The sequence below is a fragment of the Dermacentor albipictus genome, chromosome 8 (genome assembly GCF_038994185.2).
Source record: "Dermacentor albipictus isolate Rhodes 1998 colony chromosome 8, USDA_Dalb.pri_finalv2, whole genome shotgun sequence".
NCBI lineage: Eukaryota > Metazoa > Arthropoda > Arachnida > Ixodida > Ixodidae > Dermacentor > Dermacentor albipictus.
This window is the reverse complement of record NC_091828.1, coordinates 23,513,384-23,536,557: the sequence shown is the minus strand read 5'-3', so window position 1 is coordinate 23,536,557 and position 23,174 is coordinate 23,513,384. Positions and strand designations below refer to the sequence as shown.

The 23,174-nt window shown below is 49.0% G+C and overlaps 2 protein-coding genes across 3 annotated transcripts in view; both read right to left on the bottom strand.

The window, feature by feature from the left end:
• The window catches only part of LOC135907763 (uncharacterized), a 331,017-nt gene that overhangs the window by 190,617 nt on the left and 117,226 nt on the right, over positions 1-23,174 (bottom strand). The window lies entirely within an intron of this gene.
• Positions 1-23,174, bottom strand: part of LOC135912163 (probable 4-coumarate--CoA ligase 1) — a 116,332-nt gene that overhangs the window by 53,561 nt on the left and 39,597 nt on the right. For both annotated transcript variants that reach the window (XR_011507857.1, XM_070523171.1), the window contains exon 6: positions 20,236-20,499. Coding sequence is in view for 1 of the 2 variants with exons in the window: in XM_070523171.1 (XP_070379272.1) it covers positions 20,236-20,499 (264 nt within the window). In the remaining variant the exon portion in view is untranslated. The remainder of the gene's footprint in view (positions 1-20,235; positions 20,500-23,174) is intronic.

The following is a 23,174-nucleotide window of genomic DNA, read 5'->3' as shown; positions in this document are numbered from 1 at the left end:
TCGTGCATGTTTCGTGGCTGAAGCCATATTTGGCTTGCAATTCTTCACCTACAATGCGCCAAGACGGCACTTCACCACCCGGGGGTCCGGTTACGGGAGGACAACAGAAGAGAAAGAAAGACGGTTGCGAGACGCTGGCTGCAGCGTGTGTTTAGTGGTCAGCTATCTTAAATACTCTGACTCATATTGTGTATATATTGTAAATACAGTCTTTCTATACTCCCAACATCCCCGTAACAATATGAAAAGCTAATGATGTCACCCCCCACATCGGAAGCTGCCACCGCCGCGGCGGCGTGCTCAGCAGTAATCTTTAGCGGAAAATGAATGCGGGGGCACTACGTGCCTCCCGTAGTTATCAGGAACGCCTCTTCTTTATCAACGATGTGTTTTGGACAAAATGTGTAAGATTTTACGAAATTTTGAGAGGCGTGATAAAAACTGGTTTCTTTCACATTGTTTTCAGGAAATTGCGAGAAATTGAAAAAAAAGATGATTGCGCCCAGAGCTATGAAACACTCAACACGTTTATCTAACAGTGAAATAATATAATTGCTACATTATTGCATTACAAAAGTCCCAGCAGAGCTTGGGGGCACAAAATTTAGGCATGATTTCACGTCAAAGCATCACTTCACATCGAAGCGTTAAGACCATGATTTGTGTTTATCTTTGTCCGAATCATTTCCGCTTGACGCGTCAACGCTCTGGTGGGCACGGGACGAAGCCTTACGGAAATTGAGGTTCGAGTGCACGTACAGAAGTTTCTGCACGCGGTCCCCTGCGAGCCTGTTGCGTAGATTGTTGCGTACATTTCCAAACTCTGACCAATTTCTTTCACATGCGCAGAAGAAGGGGGAATCTGCAGTACGTGACAGGCGAGGAACGAGGAATAAACTTTTCATTGATGAGAAAAAAAAATGAATGACGGAAGGGAGCCGTGCAGGGTGGGTCCCTATTCCAAGATTCCAGTGGTCATCGCGACCCGTCCAGCTTGATCCAGGAGGCCGTCCTGGGCCTCGAGGTCAGCAAGAGCGAGGATGGCCTTCCCGAGCTCCTTTGTAAGGTGAATTGTTGGCATGAGGTCTTTTGGCGCACTCCCATAATACGTGAAGCAATGAAGGCCACGACGCGCATCATGGACAAGAATTAGTGCGCAAGGTTGGGCTTATTTTATGGCATCCACCTAAATGTGGGTAGGTATGGGTCTGCATTCTATATTTCTGCGCCTCCTCTAGATTGAGTAGTTTGTGTGGTGGCGCGTACTGTTGTCGGGTTCTTCGCTGGTGCTCCAGTATATCGCGGACCAGTAGGCGATCGTATTTTTCAGTGTTTTGCGTGTCTCCAGCTCGGTTAGTGAAGCCTGCAGCTGCAGTGTGTACCTCTTCGTTTCTGGAGATAGCCTTGTGGGCAGGACACCATAAAATTGCATAATCTTTCAATGTGTCGCCTATGATCTTAAGGGAGACTTGTGGTATGTTGCGTTGTAGATACATTCTGCATGCCACTTGTGCGTCAGGAATTATTAAAGCTGAGCTCTTTTGCTTTTCCTTGTGTGCGGTAGCGAGAGGAATCGCCGCTGCTTCTGTGGTAGCTGTGCATCTAGTACGTATCGAGGCTCATGTGTGAAGCGTTGCCAGGAGTGCGAGTTGAACTTTCACTATTACATGCCCTTTCCTAAATCTAGCTGCAACAGTATACATTACGTCTTGATTACCACGAAAGGTTGTCTGACGCTGTTTAGCTTACCCTTGCATTTTCGTTATGTGATAATTTTTGTTGATGTTGCGTGGGATTGGGGAGACCGTTATCGGCTGGTGTATTGGATCGGGCGTCGCGGTCGCTTGTTCCTGGGAGTATTGCTGTCGGAATGGGTAGCCTAAACGCGACATAACATTTCTGCCTGTGCTTGTGAGGCATAGTCGTTCAATTGAGTCATAAGAACGGCTGCTCTTAACTCTTCATATGTGTTGTATATGCCTAGAGCTTGCACCCACTCGGTTACCGACTTCGTAGGAAGCTCTAGTGCTGCCGTATACGCGCCACGTATGTAAGCTGATTTCTTTAGTTTCCGACGGGGTTATCTCTTAATATGGTAGCCCGTATGCTATTTTATGAAGAATAAACGCCTGGACTAGTGTTATGGCTTCGTTTTCATGGATTCCTTTACCTTTCTTGTAATTCTGCTTATTGGCCTAGCGGTGCTCCTCCTGCTTGACTTGAGAGTCGCAATGGTGTGAGTGGTTCTTTTGTTTTGTTGCTTTGTAACCATCGCCCTAGTATTCTGATCATATTTCTTTCTGGTAGCGCCTGGTCACCCATTGTTAGGTGGACGCTCGGTATGTTTTGGTAGTTACATCCGTGGATACGGATAAACTAGATTTTTCCGGAGCGCATTGCATACCATTTTGTTCTGCGAAGTCCTTCACCGAGTCGATAGCCTCTTGGACAATTTGTTCTTATTACCCTAACGGGCCTTTGCAGGCCAATAGGGTGATGTCGTCTGCGTAAAACATGAAGTTGAGGTCGGTAATTTTCTCTAGTTGTCATGCCAAGCGGTTGATTCTGACATTGAATAGAAGTGGCGAGAGGATGGTACCCCGTGGTGTGCCTCTGTTAGGCATTAGGTGTTTGGAAGATGGAATATTTTCCATAATTATTGTGGTTTTAGGTTCAGTAAGGAAAGAGCGGATGTAATTATGGATGTAAATTAGACAGCCCATTCGTTCGAGCTCTTCAGTTAGGAGGGTATGGGAGATCGTGTCAAAAGCGCTTTTTTAAGTCAAGCGCAGCTATGATGTTCTCTCCTCCTGCAGGGATATTTTGCAGCACGTCATGTGGTAACCTTACGAATATGTCTCCTCTAGAAAGATGTCTGAAGCCGCACATGTGCGGCAGAAGTTCGTGCCCTTCAATATAGTTATTAAGCCTGATATGAAGGACCTTTTCGAAAAGTTTACTTAAACAGAAGGTTAGAGATACTGGCCAGAGATTCTGCAATGTTCTTGCTTTCCCCAGCTTAGGCATTAAGATGATCGCCGCTTCTTTCCATTGGTTAGGAAGTTCTCCCGTTTCCCAGATTTTCTCCTTGAGCTATCGGGTTAGTCACTCTAGTTGCTTGTCACTCACATTTCTTAACATAGCACTCGTGATGCCGTCCTCGCCTGGGGATGAGTTATGTTTTAATTCTAGAGCGACGACATCTACTTCTTCTTTAGTTATGGGTGCATCATGTTCGCCATTGTCCGTGCCTTTGTACTCACTGTCATCGATGCAACCTCAGCCTGTACCAACGTATCGGTGGGCTAGGGTGTGGATCAACGATGCGTCATCCCTCTTAAATTCTCTACGAATATGCTTAATGCTATAGTAGGGACTTTTTTGTATTGTAGGTGCCCCAATGCTCCGCAAAATCGCCCATATCTTGTTTGTTGAAAGCGTTTATTGTAACGAGCCACAAAATTGTATCCAGTTGTTCGCTCATAGTTCCCTAGCCTACTCAGTTGTTCTTTTCTCGCTCATTGCCTTCTGTTTAAGCGGGGTCTCTTTCATCGTTTAGTAAGACTTCGCGTGCCTTCCCACAGATGGACGAGGTGGCGATTCACCACCGGTGTTTTTTTTTTCGCTTAGCGCGAAGTGCTTGGTGTTAGTTTGGTATGCCTGCATCATTTCGTCTATCCATTCATCTATTGTATCTATCGGACGCTGAAGGGTCGGGCAATGTCTATATCCAGTTCATTCTGTCAGTTTCGCGTTTCTGAAAGTTTTTTTCAAAATTTGGGAGTCGTAGTGGAGTAACTAATATTAGTGCTACGCGCGTGCGGTATCTGATTGTTTGAACAAAGCGTGTGTGTGTCATCACTCGGGAAAAGAGGAGAAAGAACGAACTGGGCTCGGGCTTTGAATCTACCCATGCAGCGTTGCAACCGCGTTTGTAAATATAACCTGTAAATATTTGCTCGGCTTACTGACTCGTCCTTCATGTCACAATATTTTGGTCACTTCGCAAATTTTCTTCCAGGTTGCTTGACTGTCCCTCTTCTATTACGTTAACTGTAAAGGTGAGGTCACCACTCTAGGATACAGGCGATTTTGAAAGGTGCAGTAGTTCCTAAGCTTAACTATTTCCTTGCCAACTTCCTGAAAACAAGTGACATCCGGTTGAGTAATGGCAGCGCCTTAATATGCTTGTAACGCTGCGGCTCTTTTCTGAAAAAAGTGGCAGTTCCATTTCCATATCTCAGCAGTGTCCGTAGATTTAGGTTGGTGTACTGGCCATGGTTAGCTATGATTTCCGTATCCGTCGAATCGGAAACAGCCCTGTTTTTGACCTCTCTCGCCTTCGCTGTTCCGGGGTTACTGCTGGCTCTTTTACGTGATGTTTTCTGCAGTTTAGACATTTGTTCATCGACATAAACTTTGTGGCTCTGTACCTCAGCAAATAATTGCTGTTGGAACGTTTGCAGACCCTGAATTTCTTCTACTAATTTATTCATCATTCTTTCAATGTTGCTAATTGTTGTTTGCTGGGCGGCAGGTTTATCCAATTGTGCTGGCTTAGCTTGCCCAATTTCGTTACTCTGAAACGGTGCCTTCAGGTCGCGATTTTAAGTTGTGCTGACGATTTTGAGAAAGGATTCCTTGGTACACAGAGTTGGTGGTTATTAGAGCCCCTTTTTGTGCCATCCCCGTCCAGCTCACTTTGTGTTGGGCCGAGTCTCCCGCTACCAAGGAAGTCCTGGATAAGGTAGGAGATCGCGAGCACTTTTGGTGGTTTCTAAAGGCGGAGTGATAAGATAGCCTTTGCTCTCGATTCTTCTGTGTTTCTTGTGATCTCGATTTTCAAATTTGAGGTTGCAACGTTGCAATGTCCTCTTGAGTCCGCGATGGAAGCTAATCGTCATCATCCGTTTCGTCTGCGCAAGACCACCTCGGTTGCGGTGACTTTGGCTTTGTCATCTTGCCCGGCATTTTGCCTGCCATCCGGTTTGGTGATTTTGGCTGCTGTCACTGTGGTGGCAGCTTGAAACGATGTTTACATTCCTTGGATCCCGTGAGATGCTTTTCTGCCCGAGTGGAGCAGACTGGGTTGCATTCGTGGTCTGGTTGGGGTTCTCTACAGGCGAGGGGGCTCAAGGGTTGGTGGAAGTAGAGTTCTTACGGCCACGTGGATAGATCCAGAGGCTTCGTAGACTCCGAAAATCCGTTTTCTGGCCAAACATTTATATACGTCAAAAGTGGTCGCATCATTACATAATAATTCTGTGGGAAGCTCAGCTTTTCTTTTCGTGTCTTTGAATTTTATCCTGGTTGAAAAATAGGGAAACCACTTTTTTCGAAGTCCCTAATGTTTTTTATTCAACCGCTTACATCTGTAGTTTGGATGCTTCTTTTATGTTTGTTCTTTATTGAAAAGAATGATGTGCTGCATGTTTCATGCGTAGTACCAAAAAATGACTACACTTCTTGCTTCAATCGCTGAAGGGTTTTCTAATCGCTGAAATATTTTTTTGTTCTTTGGGAATGTGCGAAGAAAACATCCCGACCAAATAGAGGCAACAGCTTCACTGTAGAAGGACAACGAAGCAGGGAAGCCCATGCAGGCACTCGCAAGATTCGCGTGTGAACAGAAAGGGCCACTCATTTCAACGCTAGCAAACGTAGAAAATGTGGACTTCTTAGCTTGCGCACAGTGTGGTCTCCGTCCTCCAGCAATTTCGGCAGAAACCAGGAAGCGGGCACCGTTCAAACAAAGAAGCACAGGTTGTCAGTTTACGACACAGCTGGGCTCTATATATTGCGAGTAGACTTCCGGACGCGCCGTAGTTATATAGTTCCATGGTGTGGCGATGCTATGCACGAGGTCGCTGGCTCAGATTGCGGTCGCGGCGGCCGCATTTCAAACGGGCGAAATGCGGAAACACCCGTGTACCATGCTTCCTGTTGTAAGGATTGGGGGCTCAATCCCATCGCTCGTAATCAGTTGTCAAGATTGGAGTCGGGCATGAATTAAAAGCTAGCTGGCCCATGCCATCGTCCAACTTTTGCACTCTGAGGACGTTGTTGAAGGGAAAGACTGCTTCTTATTGAGAACGAGGAATATGGGTTTATTTATAGTATCTACATAAGGACGTTGCATTTCATCAGTCTAGTAAGACTGCGAGGGAAACTACACTGAACAGCCGCACAACAGCGGTTTATAAGCACTCGGTCCTCCCTCGATCCCAAGGTGATAGAAACGTTCGACCGGTCATCCTGAACGAGTGGCCTCTGCGCGAGGGATTACACACACACACTTCCGCACAGGTTCACGGTCCTCAACCGAGGTCAGACGGACTTCGCAGAACTCGGGGATACGTCAGAAAAGGTGCCTTTTATTCCCCGAGCTGACCCCCTGTGCGCGACCACCGGTTGCCCATTGTCTTACGTCTTGAACGGCGCGTGGGAAGTCGCCTGGAACTACGTTCCCTCGGGGACTTTCCAGTTCGCGGCAGACCGGGTAGGTGGTGTCGTGTTCCCGCACAAAGCCTGCTTCGTCGAACTCATCTCGTCCCCTGCGACGTAGAGTCGAGGATGCACGCATTGTCCTCCGGACGGAGTCGACTTAGTGACGCCGTGGCTAGAGGTTGTGGCGGCCTTCTAGGAAAAGTTTGACGCCACTGTCGCAACTGGCTGGCAAAACTTGCACCTCAGATGCCATTATTAACACTGTGCACGTTAAAAATCCCAGGTGAACGAAATTATTCCGGAATACCCTACTACGGCTTGCCTCATAATCAAATCGGGATTGTGGCACTTAAACCCCGCGCATTTTAGGGCCTATCACGTTGCATCGAATTCCTTACAAAAATGCATTTTACTTTATGCCGCTAAATAAATGCAACAATATTGGAGCGTATATGATTTTCTGTGAACAAGTTGCGCATGCACGTTTTCCATAATGTATCAGAGTTCTGTCAGGGCGGCTGGAACAACAATAAACGAAAGAAGCGAACGGAACAGGAATAGTGCCTATTGTGGCCTTCTTGTTGTTTCAGGGAACGACAATGATTCGTGCTTTTTTAAAGAAATGAGGGAGAACCCATCTCACGATGACGGACGACCGTAATGCGTTAAAATTAAAATGATTCAGTGACACAACGTATTTCCACCGTCGCATAGTTGCTATGGTGTGACCATATACTCCAGCGGTATTCCTCCTTCGCGCTCCCCTAGAAACGTTCGCAGCAACCCATTGCCTACACTGCGAAGCCTGCGTATGGACTTTGAAACAGCGTTGTCCCTTTAGTAGGTGTCCCTCTTAATTTAGCGGTTTGTTACGCTGGCTAGCGGGAAGATGTGCTCGTCTGCTAACGTCGAGTTTCGTCGCAGTATTCCAGTAATGCTGTCTTCTTTTTGGTGGTACAGATACTCATCTATTGAGAATTTTTTGTGGTTCATGCACCGGAAACCTGCAGAAGATTCACATACGTTTGGTAGCAAGAAGGAATTATGATAATCACCCACAAACAGTGCCAATGCTTCGCGTTTCTTCCTGAATGTTTTTTATGTCTGCTATGAAATATAGCTGTATCTGTTTTGGTTGTTCGTAGTGGTATCGCTCTTCGCCACTTTCGCAGACACGCTGTATCGTATGGAGCCTCTTTAAGTATATCCGGTAAAAAAGAGTTCTGGATATTCCACGCACTATGGGAGTCGATGTAAGCCAAGCTTTCTGTGCTGGTTGCTTTGATTGACTTTGATGAGCGGTGAAGTGCACAGCGGAAGATTAGTCTATTCAACGTTTAGTTTAACACGAATGTGTTGAGTTGACATCAAACGTTACCTTGCGTGTACCATTGCTATTTGTATGCGTAACATAGAACAGACAGGGACAGGTGTTTGCTTGAAGCGGCATTGTGCTCCACACTTCCGCACTTGTAACAGGGCTGAACGTATTCATTGCCTCGCAAGGCATATCGCATCGTGGCAGAAGTAATAAACTTCAATTGAATTGTTGGGCTGTACGTGACAAAACCACAATCGGATTATGAGGCTCACCGCAGTGCCGGACTCCGGATTAATTTTGACACCATGGTTTAATTTCAGGGGTGCCGCAATTTAAGTGCACGTGCGTTTTCTATTTCGCCCACGTCGAAATGTGGCTGCCATAGTCTCGATCACTTCCGCGACCTCGAACGATGCGGTAGCCACAATACTGCCGCGGCGGACAAAGAAGTGTTGATTTGATATGCGACCGCTTCCGTAGTATTGTCTGGACGCGGTGGTGCGCCCAAAGTAATGCGCCTCTGCTTCTGCACGCCCTGCGTAAGTTGCCCGCTTGACAGATTCATGCGAAATAGGTTGGCATGTGATGGCACTGGCCCCTTGTGGCGAAAACGTGGAAGACTTTGGTCCCGCGTGCGCTCTCCGAGGATCAGCCATTCCTAAAGGTAGACGTTCTTTTTTGCTAAATTGTCGCTGGTTAACTATTTTAGCTTTTACTAGTTGGGTGAAATTTCTGGTGGACGTGCGGGGTACAGTAGATGTTAAGATCTCCGGAGCATACCCCAGACCTAAGCCCGGCGAGTAGTTCGGCAGAGCTTACCCCTTTGCACGTACGTAGCCAGCCTAGGTCGCCAGGGACTGCAGCCACAGCACGGTCTACTACCCGAAGGAACTATAATGACAAACCAACTACCCCGTGCCGCTACTGCATCATCGCGCGTGGTCCTCAATCACACCCGGATGCCGAATCAGTTCAACGGAATTGCTTCAGAGGACGCCGACGACTGGCTTGACAATTTTTACCTGGTTGCCAGCCTCAACGACATGGGCGTAAGCTACATACTTCGCTCTTCAAGATTCCGCAAAAACTCTGTTTGAGAACCACAAGGCGATATTGACATCATGGGAAGAATTGAGTCGGCAGTTCCGCAATGCCTTCGCCGCGGCAGACAGGAAGCAGAGGACGGAGTTAGCAATGGAAGCGAGAATTCATGGCCCAAATGAGCTAGTCACGGCGGACGTTGAAGACATGAATCGGCTCTCCAGACGGTGCGGACCCTTCGATGACTGAAACGAACGTTCGCCACGTAATGCGCGGCGTCAAAGAGGAAGTTTTTGCTGGCCCCATTCCAATCGCACCGATGATACTTGCAGAGTTCCATGACGAAGACACGACCATAGAAAAAACCCTTCAACAATGGGTCTGGCAATGCAAGCGCAACGCCATGATTTCCAGGGAGCTATCTGTCGTTACCCTTGGTAACGACATCGGCACCTTGCGAGAACTCATCGGGGCTGTCGTTAAGGAGGAACTACAGGAGATGCAGACGACCACTGCCCTTATGGGACAACTTTTCATTGCAGAAATTGTGCGCCCTGAGGTCCGACAGACCATCCATGTTCCTGGACAGTACGTGGCACAACAGCAGGGACTGCGTGCTGAAATTAATTACGCTGAAGTAGTACGCCATCCACCACATTCAAGTGCGTACAGCATAGTACACCACGCTCAACAAATGGACGTAAGCTTCAGGCCTCGCAGCCCACCACACATCACCAAAGCAAGAACTAGGAAGCGTGATGTCTGGCGCACCAGAGACTAGAAGCCCTTTTGTTTTCATTATAGCGAAGCCGGGCACATCTACAGAATGCGTCCTGAACGTCATGTGGGCTCCGTGTATGTTACGCGAATTCACCTCATCCACGATCTGGTGACTGGTCACCAGAAATAGAGCTTCGCCGCCAATCGCCGCAGTGTTGATGAGCGATGGCCCGGGGCCCGTTCGTCGTCTCTTGCTTGTTCATCGTCCCTTGCTCGCCGCGAGAGAAGCCCAGCCTTCTCTCACGGCACTCTCAGATGCCGCTCACATAACCCGGCGGGTCGGGAAAACTGAGTTCAGTGACCTACGGAGGTGAGGCCGCTGATGTCGACTGTACACATGATCCTCAACTACGACAACAACGACGCAGACGTACAGACGCAGTCAAACAACGTACAAGAGATAGCATCGTCGAAGACTCTGATCACCGCAGACTACGAATAAGTAACGGCGTTAATCGACACTGGAGCGGAAACCTCAGTTATGAGCATGGAGCTTGTCTGCAAGTTGAACAAAGTTTCTACCGAGTGGACTGGGTCGCAGATTTCGCAAGACTGGGCTGCAGGCGATTTCGTTATCGTGCGATTTTGTGCAGGCGATTTCGGCGATTTCGTTATCTCCTAAGTTGTTCGAGGGACCCAATTCTGGTAATAAACTTTCTGCAGGCTATTGGAGCCGTGATTACCTTACAAAAGGCGCGGTTAACGTTTTCGATGGTTCAGGACTTAGGAGGGAGCAGCACTAACGACAGTTGTGTCAACGGCTTGAGGATTGTTGACGAGAACGTCACGGTGCTGCCAAGAAGCAGCGTATTGACCCTTGAAACCTGCGACGGATTCGAGTACTATGAGGGTATTGCCGATTCAAATATCCCACTGCTGCTCGAAAGACACACCTGTATCGCCCAGGACCTTGTTCGATTACAGAATAAGTGCTCATAAGTTTTGTTGACCAATTTCAGCAATAACTACTAGCACGTCCTCCAACGTACAGCTGTAGCGTTCCAAAACGCATTGCTGACTTCTCTGACGCTGGCACGTTTCAAGTGACTTCATCGGATGCAACACTCACGCCAGCGTGAGTACCCGCGTCCACATTAATGCTGACTTAGCAGATGTACAGAAAAATGAGCTGCTGGGCGTAGTGACAGGATTCTCTGGCTGTTTTTCGACGCACTCCAAAGTGCAGCGCACATCCTTTACGCAATACCGGATAGTTACAGAGGAGTCGGCGGGGCCTGTTCGTCCACATCCGTACCGCGTGTCAACTATGGATCGGGAGGCGATTAAGCGTCATGTTCAAGAAATTCTGAATGATGACGTCATTCAGCCGTCGACCAGTTCGTGGGCTTCGCATGTCGTACTAGTAAAAAAGAAAGACAATATACTTCCCTTCTGTGTTGAACCATACGGTTTAACCGAGTCACCAAACGCGGCGTTTACCCCTTGCCAAGGATCGATGATGCTTCGCCCCATCTTCGTCACGCTCATAGTTTTATTTCGTGAGACCTAAAGCCAAGGTACTGGCTAATCGAAATGGACGAGTGTGACCGTGAAAAAAGCACCTTCGTTACTCCTGGGGGGCTATACAAACATAACGTCCTGCCTTTCGGCCTCAGTTCCGCTCCTGCTACGTGTCAACGAATGGTGGGCACTGTACTCATTGGACTAATGTGGTAGATGTGCCTAGTGTACCTAGACGACGTTCGTTTGTTTTCCAGCACGTTCCACGAACATCTCGCTCGTCCACGAGCGTCCTTACCGCAATACGCAAGGCAAACCTCACCATCAAACCTGAGAAATGTTACTTTGGCTTCCAGGAATTCAAGTTTCTAGGCCATGTGGTCAGCTCCAAAGGTGTTGGCCCAAACCCAGAAAAGGTCGCTCTCATTGCCGAGTTTCCTCATCTTAAAGAATAGAAGGCTGTTCAGCGGTTCCTGGGCCTCTGCGCTTACTACCATCGTTTCGTTGAAGGTTTCTCAAGCCTTGCCTAATCTCTCACGAGGTTGACACGACAAGATGGGTCCTTTACGTGGACGGAAGACCGAGAACGGACCTTCGCCGAATTGCGCAATCTGCTTGAATGAGCTCCCGTTCTGGCGCCTTTTGATGACGCCGCGGCAACTGAAATTCACAGAGGCGCATGCAAGTATGATTTGGAGCCATTTTGGTTCGATGGCAAGACGGCGCAGAACGTGCAATTGCGTACGCGAGCCGTAGTCTTACAAAGGCAGAGGTTAATTCTTCAACCGCTCAAAAAGAATGTTTAGCAGTCGTGCGGGCCATCAGCAAGTTGCCACGCTTCTTATACGGCCGGCCATTCCGAGCGGTCTCTCATCACCCCTTGCTCTGCTGGCTTGCTGATCTACGAGACCCGTCAGGTCGCCTCGCTCGTTGGAGCCTCCGCCTCCAGGAATACGACACAAGTGTTGCATACAGATCCGGCCATAAGCACAGCGACGCTGACTGCTTGTCATGTTCTCCTGTTCCATTGACATTGTCCGACTTGGAGCTCGATTTTGCCATTTCTAGGTGTCGACGACGTAGTTCGCTTGGCTGACTATCAATGCGCAGACTCTGAGCCGCTGTTGTCCGATGCCCACTTTCACGAGGATTGACATCGTACTGCTGGCACAACGATGTCCCATAGAAGAAAAATTTCGAGAACAGCCAGGAACCGTTCCTTCCCGTCTTTCCGATGGCGCTACACGAGAGAGCTTTACACGATTCCTGTGCCGGCATAGGTTTCACGAGGACATTAGCAAGCATATGGCAGAAATACTATTTGCCACACCTATTTTCATCGGTCGAGCGCTATGTGGGAACATGCGGTGACTGTGAGAGGCATAAAGTCCCCTGACCGCGGTGCAGCTTTACAGTGGAATTATTGCAACAAGTCGTCACGCTAACGCACACCAACCACCGAAAGACCCCAGCCTGTCGTCCTCAAACTAACATCTGAACAGAGCGCTTAAACAAAACATTGGCCCACATGTTCTCCCTGTACATTTTCGTGGAACAGAAAATATGGCATGAAATCTTGCCATGCGCGCTTGCTTACAATACCAATGTGCAGGAGACCACGGAGTTTAGACCAGTCGAGCTCGTTTATGGACGTCGCGTTAAAACCCCTTAGGCACCATGCTCCCGGCAGATCACGGAGCCACGAGGACTGATACCACTGAAGAGGTCCTCGAGAAAGCCGAGGAAACTCGCCAGCTTGCTCGAAATCGCATCCGCACCCAGCAGAATGCCGACGCCTGCTGTTACAACTGGACTCGATGGAACGTGCAGTACTCCCCAGGCGACCGAGTGTGGGTGTGTACACCTATCCGACACTCTGGGCTCTCGGAGAAATTGTGGTACCACAACGTGGCCCCTGTGAAGTTGTGCGCCGCCTCAGTGATGTGAACTACGAGGCGATGCCTCCAAGCTCTGACCTCGTTCTAAACGACGCCATCCCCGTGCTGAAGTCATCCACTTAGTATGGCTGAAGCCGTACTACGCACGCGAGGGATAAGCAATCGTCTCAAACAGCTTCAGCATTGTGTACATTCCTGTATGTTTCTTTTTTATGTGCGTGTGTCTCTTCATGTTGACACTTTTGCCCCTAGTAGTCGCCCGCTGGCCCTGAAGAGTCCAAGTCGGGTGATATTGAACGAGGAGAAATGACGCCACATAAGTTCGCACGTGATGACACTGGCTCCTTGAGGCGAGAACGAGCATGTTCGTGCCTGCGTGTGCACTCTCCGAGGATCAGCCATTCCTACAGGCACACTTTTTTTTGCCAATTTGTAGCTGGTGATCTATTTTAGCTTGTACTAGCTGAGTGACAATAATTACACTATTCTTATCTTTCAGAAATAGCAGAAACGTACTGTGGCATGCCTTGAACTTCGGTTTGTCCCGTGTACCCGCAACCACTGTCGTGTCTATAGCAGTGGCGTATCCTTGCCTTCTCACGTCACCTTGCCTCCGTCCTTCTCTTGTATGGGAAGTGCCCCCTCTCACGCCTCCTCTCTACAGTGCTATCTACGTGCCCTCTGGACTTGCACGTTAGTAGAAAGGTAAACGCTGCAGTTTCTGCAATGCTTTTGCAGGGGGTAACGGATTATTACAGTTGTCGAGAGACTAATCCAGTGAAGCCCAGGGACCTCCATAGTGCACTGTAACCAGGCTAGTCGCCTGGTTAGCTCAGATGGTAGAGCGGCTGCTCCGGAAAGGTGGTGGTCCCGGGTTCGAGTCCTCAAGCAGGACGAATTTTCCTTCAACTGCTAAGCAATTCTTTGGAGGAACCCGTATGGGTTTCCTTTGTAGGACTTAGCTACGTTTAAATGGATGTCTCATTTTCCCTTTGTTCATTACTGCTCTCCATCTTGCGGGTTTTCGCAGAAATATTACGTCTTGTTGATCGTGTTTTCAGCCAGCTGAATAAGTTTAAATCTAACTTATACAACACAATGTCCCCTGAGAGCAGGAAGACCATCCTTTATGGGCTTGTCTCGGAATGAACAATAAATGCTACCTCAGTTGCACGCAGACCGAGCACGTTGATCGCGAGGTCGGCACGAAGGTATGTGGAGTCAGGGATAACAGTCACCCTAACGCCAGTGACGGAATCGAACAAAAGCACGAAGAGGACACGCGCATATACCAAAACAAAACGGAGGACGCTTTTCGGCCATTTTAATTGTTACCCGGTAGTTCTGGCCAGTGATTGCACTTGACGGAAGCATCTCTTTTCTTTCGTCTCGTCTTGCAATACATTTGCACACAGGCAGTCACCACGAAAGGGCGAATAATAGTATTGATGATTTATACTGTTTTCGAAATGATCGATTAAATAAAACACACTTTTCTGCTCAGTGCAACGTTTCTTTCTAGTGTCTTTTATGTAGATGCAGTGAAGTACGTGTTGAGAGTGATTATGATTGTTATTTGCATTTAGTGGGTTTTAGCGGAATTTGCGCGCTCGTTTTGGGATTTCAGAGCTTTCTGGGGTGTCGACCAGGGTCACTTTTTTATTTCTAGTTGGCAACACTACTCTAAAATGTATGGCACGGCGGTGCATTGCAAACGCTTAGAAACACGGTATGAAGCAACTAGGCTTCTCTCTCGGGCTTTTTTCTGCCGCCAACTCCGCGCGTACCGTCTGAGACCAGAAACGTTGCTCGTCAGTGCCTTTGAACGGAGTGAATTGTTCCCTCGTATGTCACACACATGCTGGCGCATACCCAGTGAGCGAAGTTGGCGAGCGCTACACTGAAGAGTTGCACATGCCCACTGCATTCATGGCGCAGCTCTTTCAAATGTACGCGTGAATGGCGTTCCCTGAAAAGCGGCACATGCCCAGTGGATTTGTGGCTCAGCCTAATAATGCATGGGGTTGCTTGTAACGAGGGTTTGTCTCGCCTTAATAGCGCGAAAATTCAAGGTGCGTTTTTCGTCATTGTAGAGCGTCGTGTAGCCAGTGGCGCATACCTATTTACAAAAGTTGCCGTCAAACACATTCGTTGAAGACTGGCCCGCACCTACTGTCGAAAAGCCAGTGACCAAAGTTTGTGCAAAATAGCTTCATTGAAGACCAGCGCAGACAAAAATGGCGGATACCCAGTGCTCCAAGTCAGCGCTAAACAGTTTCTTGGAACAGCGGAGCCTGCCAAGTCCCGCGTCTACAGTGACCTATGTTGGCCTAAAGGATGTTCAACGGAGAGCGGCACGCACGTACACATCACTACATACTAAGGGACCCAAGTTGGTCTGAGTGTTGGTTTCGAGTCCTGTTCCTTCAGCACAGCAGCCCAGTCCACTGACAATTCAGCAACGGACTATCCTGTGACTCGCAAAGGCGAGAAAGCAGAGATGAACACGAAAAAAAAAACAAAGATAGATAGACAGCTCTCAGTATGTGCGTGAAATAAACTAATAACGTTAACACATTAGAAAAGACACATATCCGTTTTCTGGATTTTTTGATTATGGAACTCGGCAAAGACAGACGTAATGTTATACTTTGGTTCTTGTGATGACGTAACGCCAAGCGCATGCCGTTCCACTTCGTCATCACGGGCACTGATATCAGCAGCGGATAAGTAACCGCTGCCTATAAAAAGCGTGTGATAAAGAATAAACGCAGATTCCTTGTTCTGCACCGGCCACTGTCGTTTTCTGGAGCACGGCTTCTCGATTGCCGCACGCTACCACACTGGCGACGAGGATGGGATCAGGACGGCTTGTCGCTTCTTCGATTGCTGCTGAAGACGACTACCGCGGGGCCGGCGCTGCAGTGGCGAAGGTGGGAAAATTGATAACTTTGACGAAGGAAGCGATAGCTTCGAGTCCTACTTGGAAAGATTTGGGCTTTACGTCTCGGCAAATGACATAGCTGAAGGCAGGAAACTGGCTGTATTCTTGGTGGTAGTGGGTCCTCGAGTGTATGAGGTATTGAAGAACCTGTTGATTCCACATTCCCCATCAAGCAAAACGTATAACGAGGTAACGACTCTGCTAAAGAAAAGTCACTACAGTCCCAGAAAGGCCATGATAGCAGAAAGGTGCCGATTTAACTGAAGGATGCAACTTGAGCATGAGACTGTAGCCGAATTTGTGGTTCAGCTGAAGCACCTGGCCAGAATTTGCGAGTTTGGGAAATTTCTAGACGAAGCACTTAGAGACCGACTAGTTGCCGGACTACGATGTGCCGATACACAACGTGAGCTGTTTACAGCTGAAGAGCTGACATTCGAACAAGCGTGCGAAATCGCGTTAAACCGTAAACTAGCATCCACACAAACTCGGCAAATGGCATTAGAAGAGCACCAAGGCAGTTCACAAAGGCATTCTAGATTAGAAGTTGATGTTCTAAAGCAAGGCAGTCAAGCTAGGGGCCGCTATCGAGGCAAGAATGAGTGCCTAGGGTGTTTCCGTTGCGGTAAACGTCACACGGCGGAAAGCTGCCGGTACCGCAAGTATAAGTGCCATAACTGCGGTGAGCAAGGTCACTTGAGAACAATGTGCAGACAGCGCCCAGGCAGAACAAAGGCACTGAATGCAATCGATAGCCCGGCAGACGATTCGGACGAAGAGCAAGAAATATACAGTATGACAAATAGTAATGCAGCGTACTATGTCACTGTTCGGATGGAAGGACAAACCATAAAGATGCAGATACACAGGGGCTTCCGTCACCGTCATGCTTAAGTCGGTTTTTCAGCACAAGTTTCCGCAACTGGCTATCAAGAAAGCGACTGTTCCTTTAAGGACATACACGGGTGAGCTGGTGCCAGTTGTAGGATCAGTGAACGTGCTAGTCGAGCACTGCGATCAAACTGATATTTTACCTGTGCTGATAGTAGATGACGGGGGAAGAAGGCTGCCATGTCTGCTTGGTCGCAACTGGTTGACAAAGCTTAAATTAAACTGGCAAGAACTTCGAGCTGTAGAGCAAGACGATGCCGTTGATGAGCTAAAGAAGAAATTTGAGGCAGTGTTTTCACCACAGGTAGGGTAAATAGCGGGTTACAAGGCACAAGTTCATTTGACGCCAAATAGCACGCCAGTATTTTGCAAGGCCCATCCTGTGCCTTTTGCATTGAAGCAAGCTGTGTCTGAAGAACTTGATACCTTAGAACGGACTCGGGTATTGAAAAAAGTCACCAGAAGCGATTGGGCAACCCCGTTAGTGGTAGTACCCAAGGATGGGGGAGCAAAAGTGCGGCTCTGTGGCGACTGCAAGGTCACTGTGAACCCGGCGCTTCTCACTGAGCATTACCCTCTTCCATTGCCAGAAGACTTGTTCGCAACGTTAGCAGGTTCAAGGGTATTCTGTGTGCTTGACCTTGCTACCGCTTACCAGCAAGTAGAACTTGACGAAGCTGCGAAGGCGATTTTAGCTGTTAACACACACCAAGGTCTTTACCAATACCAGCGTCTCCCTTATGGCATTGCAAGTGCTCCTACCATGTTCCAGTCGCTCATGGACAGGATTCTCAAAGGCGTCCCTCAAGTAGGGTGTTACTTTGATGATGTCATAATTGGGGGTATGAGTGCTGATGACTGTCGGCAAAAGCTGGGAGAGGTGTTAACACGATTACAGGATCACAATGTGACGCTGCGCATGGAAAAATGCAAGTTCTTTTGTAGCGAAGTTCGCTACCTGGGCCACAGAATTTCAGCAGCGGGAATCAAGCCATTGGAATCGAAAGTAAGGGCGATAAAGGATGCACCCGAGCCCATGAATGGTACAGAACTTAAGTCTCTTCTTGGATAGGTAACATTCTACGCTAAGTGCCTATCGGACTTGGCAACCGTAGCTGCACCGCTCTACGAGCTGTTAAAGAAGGGCAAGCGTTGGAATTGGACAAGTAAATGCGCTCTCGCGTTTCGAGAAACGAAGAACTTGCTTACGACCAGTCCGGTACTTGCTTACTATGATCCAATGCAACCCTTGGCGCTAAGCTGTGATGCGTCACAGTATGGGCTCGGCGCGGTTTTTTTCATATACTTCCAAATGGTACAGAAAAACCCATTGCTTTTGCGTCCAGGACCCTATCGCAAGCTGAGCGTAGCTATGCCCAGATCGAGCGAGAAGCGTTGGCGATAATCTTTGCCCTCAAGAAATTCCATCGCTATCTGTACGGGCGGACATTCACGTTGTTCACGGACCATCAACCGCTGATAAGCATCTTAGGACCACGGAAGCAGGTTCCATCTTTGGCAGCCGCTCGCATGCAACGATGGACTTTAATCTTGGCTTCTTATCGCTACGACTTGAAGTATAGGAAAGGATCTCAAATGCAACTTGCAGATGCACTGTCCAGACTACCTGTTTTAAGTGGAACCAGTATAGAGGCGACAGATACCCTCGCTGTTTTTGAAACTACGCCACTGACGGCTATGGCTGTTGCTAAAGCGACCAAGTATGACGGCACGCTAAGCAAGGTTTACCGATATACACTGGAAGGATGGCCAGCAGAAGTCAAAGACGCTGAACTAATACCGTACTATAGCAGACGCGCGGAGCTATCGTTAGAATCGGAATGCGTCACGTTGGGAAGTCGTGCCAACAATGTTGCAAGACGCCGTGCTGGGACTGTTGCACGCAGAACACCCCGGGGCATCACGCATGAAGATGCTCGCTCGTAGCCTACTATGGTGGCCAGGCCTAGATGCAGACATAGGAGTGGTAAAAAGGTGCAGCATCGGCCAAGCGATGCAAAACAGTGCTCCTCGTGTACCGCTTGAGCCATGGCCATTTACCGCCCGATGCTGGCAGCGAGTGCATTTGGATTTTTCGAATTTGAAAAAACGACATTCCTTTTGTGTGTTGACTCGTTTTCAAAGTGGATTGAGGTGTTCCCTATGAGCTTAACTACGGCCGCGAAGACTATCGAGCGTTTGCGGAGTCTATTTGCTTCTTACGGATTCCCTGAACAAGTCATTTCTGATAATGGTCCACAGTTTTCATCACAGGAGTTCCAGGACTTCCTCGATGCCTGTGGCATCAGGCGCACGTACAGCCCGACATACCAACCGGAATCCAATGGAGCTGCCGAGGGGATGGTGCAAGCCGTTAAGAGGAGCCTCCGCAAGCAGCTGTTGCACGACAGGGGAGAAAACGGCAGACCGCTGCGGGAGAGGCTGGACGACTTCTTGCTGGCATATCGGACAACACCTAGCACAGTAACAGGCAAGTGTCCAGCCGAACTGTTTCTGAAACGAATACCGCGCACGAGACTGTCTTTGCTAAGGCCCTCATTTCGAGACGACATGCAGAGCAAGCAAGAAGCGGTAAAGCGGCAGCATGACCAAGGAAGATGGAGTTTCCGTTCATTCAGGGCAAGGGACTGCGTATACGTAAAGACTGTCAGGCAAGAGAAAGTGTCGTGGACTGAAAGGTGTGTGGTGCGGCCAGTTAGCCCTGTGACCTATCTCGTAAAAACACTGAACACAGTCCGCCACGTTCATGTTAACCATTTACGCTCGCGCAGTTTCCAGCATGCAGGATCAAACATGGGTGCGGAGGCCCCGAGAAGACACGGCACTGAGGACGTTCTGCGTCATCGGGAGGCCCCAACCATGCCCCAGCAGGCGTATCATGAAGCGGACACGGCAGCACCTCCCCCAGAGGATGCAATAACGCCGGAACCACCACAACCAGACGGGCAGGAATTGCCACTGCCTGCTCCCCACAATGACCATCCTCAGACGCAAGCCGAAGCACCTTCCGACCCTCCACCAGTACTGCGCCGAAGTCAGCGGGCCTGGAAACCATGAGACCGATATGGGTCTCACGATGTACGCCACTGAAAATAGTAATGACAACGACGATCTTGGGGGGGGAGGAGTGTGATGACGTAACGCTAAGGGCATGCCGTGCCACTTCGTCATCACGGGAACTGGTATCAGCAGCGGATAAGTAACCGCTGCCTATAAAAAGCGTGTGCTAAAGAATAAACGCAGATTCCTTGTTCTGCACCGGCCACTGTCGTTTTCTGGAGTACGGCTTCGCGGTTGCCGCACGCTACCACAGTTGTAATAGCCATATTCTTTCACAATTTATACTCTCATTTTGCACTATGTACTCTACAGCACTACCACATCGAATGGAGTTGGCTTGCTGCAATTAAGCACTGCATGCGGGAACGTACCTGTCACGTGTTGTTTGATCTGCTGTGCGATGTAGCTGTGGTTCTCCGGCTGCCATTTTCCTCGCACGACAACAATGGCGGCGGGTGCCTCTCCGAGCACCGGGTGAGCCACGCCAAGCACGGCTACTTCAGCCACACAGGGTAGCTCGAGAATACATTGCTCCACCTCGAAGGGCTCCACCTTGGTGTCGAAACACTTGATGACGCTCTTCAGCCGCTCGGTCAAAAACAGCCGGCCAGAAACGTCGTAGTAGCCAATGTCCCCTGCGTCCACTCTCTGCGTCACCCACGTACTTCCTATTAACAAGCAGAGGATCTAGTGGTAGCTTAGCTTCCCACTGGAACACGTAGCGTCTAAGTGACTTCAATCCTACCACAAATCGCACGAGCTTTGGTACTTCTTCAGCAAGCTTGACGGCGGGCACATCAGTTTAGGCAATGTCATGGCAGGAGCAGGATTACATTTGAAGTTTCCAATTTTCTTAAACGTGTGATGTAGCTAAATGGCATCTAAACCACATAAGAATATCGTAAAGCAGCTACTGTTGAATCGTTAGTAAGGTTCGGTGTTAATTAGACTTGAACAAGCAGTCACGTTATTTCGTTATTAAAACAGCGGAAATTGAGAAGACCATAGTATACGCAGGTAGGACAGAACTGCGAATGACAAGCAAATGTGAGTTTTAATTACCCAAGTTGGCTGTTATACTGCACAAATTGTCTCACGCTTGGCATGAAGTATTATTAGACAGAAAAAAAAAATCTACCGACGATTACGAAACTCCCTAATCTGAAATTTGAGCAAAGCTCCATTCGTGTTTTCATTTCTCGATATATTTTCTGGCGCGGACAATCTCCTCGTGCAGCACATTGGAAAGGCAGCCTTGTGTGGCGCTACTGCCTCAATAATCGGAAGTTCACAAGAGGCAGCGCGTGGACGAGGGTGGGCACGATTCACAGCAGCCGCCCCAGACAAACAGGTGCTCACGCAGTACTTTTTTTCCACACACACAACGCCTGCTACTCCGGCACCATCATGTAGCTATCGTTACCGCAATTCCCGTCCTGCGCGGCACTACGCTTTCCTTCTCACTCTTCCGCATTACCCTTCTCCACCGCTTTCGTCCTAGCGCTGTCCTCGCTATCGCCGTTCTCGTATCCGACGGCGCTCCGCGTTTGCTTTCGTTTTTGGCTGTGCTCGTTCATTCGTTTCTAAAGGCCCGTTTATAGTCCGACGTTATCGGCGCGCGGGCGAGCGTCGTTCGCGGTCAGTCACGCTACGTCGGTTGCGCTGCGCCAGCCGAGATGCCATCCCCTCTATACTTCAACGCGCGCGCCGTAGGCTGCTATCTTCGGAGCATGCGCAGAAGGTTCGCCAAGTCGCGCGCCGTCCGCAAAAGCCGTCTGCGGAGTTGTGTTGGCACCTTTTTCTTCGCGCGCAATGCATTGTGGTGCGAGAGTTCCGCCGACTTCGACGCGCGAATGGCTCCGGAGCCAAATCGGCGCCGGGCCCGTCGGGGCGCGTTGAAAGCCGCCGGTGCGCCCGACTATAGAGGTGTCGTTTTCGCCGACGTGACGTAGCGTGCGCGAGCGCGCGCGCGTGCATTACGTCGGACTATAAACGGCCCATAAGGGACGGCGCCGACGTTTGCCGCAGGAGCGGGGCCCAATAGCTGTGAGCTAACATTCTGCAGAAGCAATCTCAAGATAAGTCCCGAGGTTATTTGAACTGGCAGTAAAGCTATGTCGAGCGACGCACCATATTGTCACGTGGCGGTGATGTTGAACACCGTAGCAATACTGTGAAAGACAAAACTGACCACCCGCCGTGGTTGCTCAGTGGCTATTGTGTTAGGCTGCTGAGCACGAGGTTGCGGGATCTAATCCCGGCCACGGCGGCCGCATTTCGATGGGGGCGAAATGCGAAAACACCCGTGTACTTAGATTTAGGTGCACGTTAAAGAACCCCAGGTGGTCAAAATTTCCGTAGTCCCCCACTACGGCGTGCCTCATAATTATAAAGTGGTTTTGGCACGTAAAACCCCATATATTATTATAAAAAGTGACCTTTATTGGGCGAATCTGTGCCCACAAAAACAGGCTACACTTATAGCACAGCGATAGCGTCGAACATCGTCGGTGATCGTCGAAAATCTGATCAGCGGGTCAAGCGCGTCTGCTTTTATATACCAGTCGTCGAGTGTTCCAGAGTAATCGCTGGGACCCGCGTGCCTTCTACAAAGTTCTACATTATTCGCGTCCCGCACACATGCGATCAGATTACACAAGGTTCGGTCACAGTTCGATAACACAGCAAGGATAACATACCAGAAAATTTCGACACATGCAGGCGCGTCCTGCGCTGTACGATAACGTTTGTTAGGTGGTGAAACGTGTCACCCGATAAAGACAAAGAAGTACACGTGTCAATATGGCTGAAGACACTTTTTTTAGAATCTGTAATGGCCATTCTCGGATTTTCATTATTTCGGCTACATGCGGTAAACATTTTCCCTGGGATTCGCCGACCTAGATATGTGGCATCCGCTTGTTAGGGTCGGCATAGACCAACAAGTCATGAATGCGACTAACACCGCGTGGTCGGCAATGAAATGACGAAGATGGAATGACTTCGACGAAACGACGAAAGCGCAATAACGGCAATGGCGTGACAAGGGCGGGATGACGTACCTGAAGTGACGAAGATAGTATAATGACAGCCGGGTGAAGACGATGGCATTAAGATATTGGAATGATGACGTGACGACGATGGTAAGACAATAATTGGATGACGATGCAGGAATGGCAAGGGGGGGGGGGTGGCAAATGCACATTTTTTTTAGCGCACACTCATCAGTGGCCTCAGCCTCACCAGTGCGTAGCCTCACGCCGCAAGTAGCGCCCTAACTTTATGTTCACCCGCTCGTTAAAAACATTCA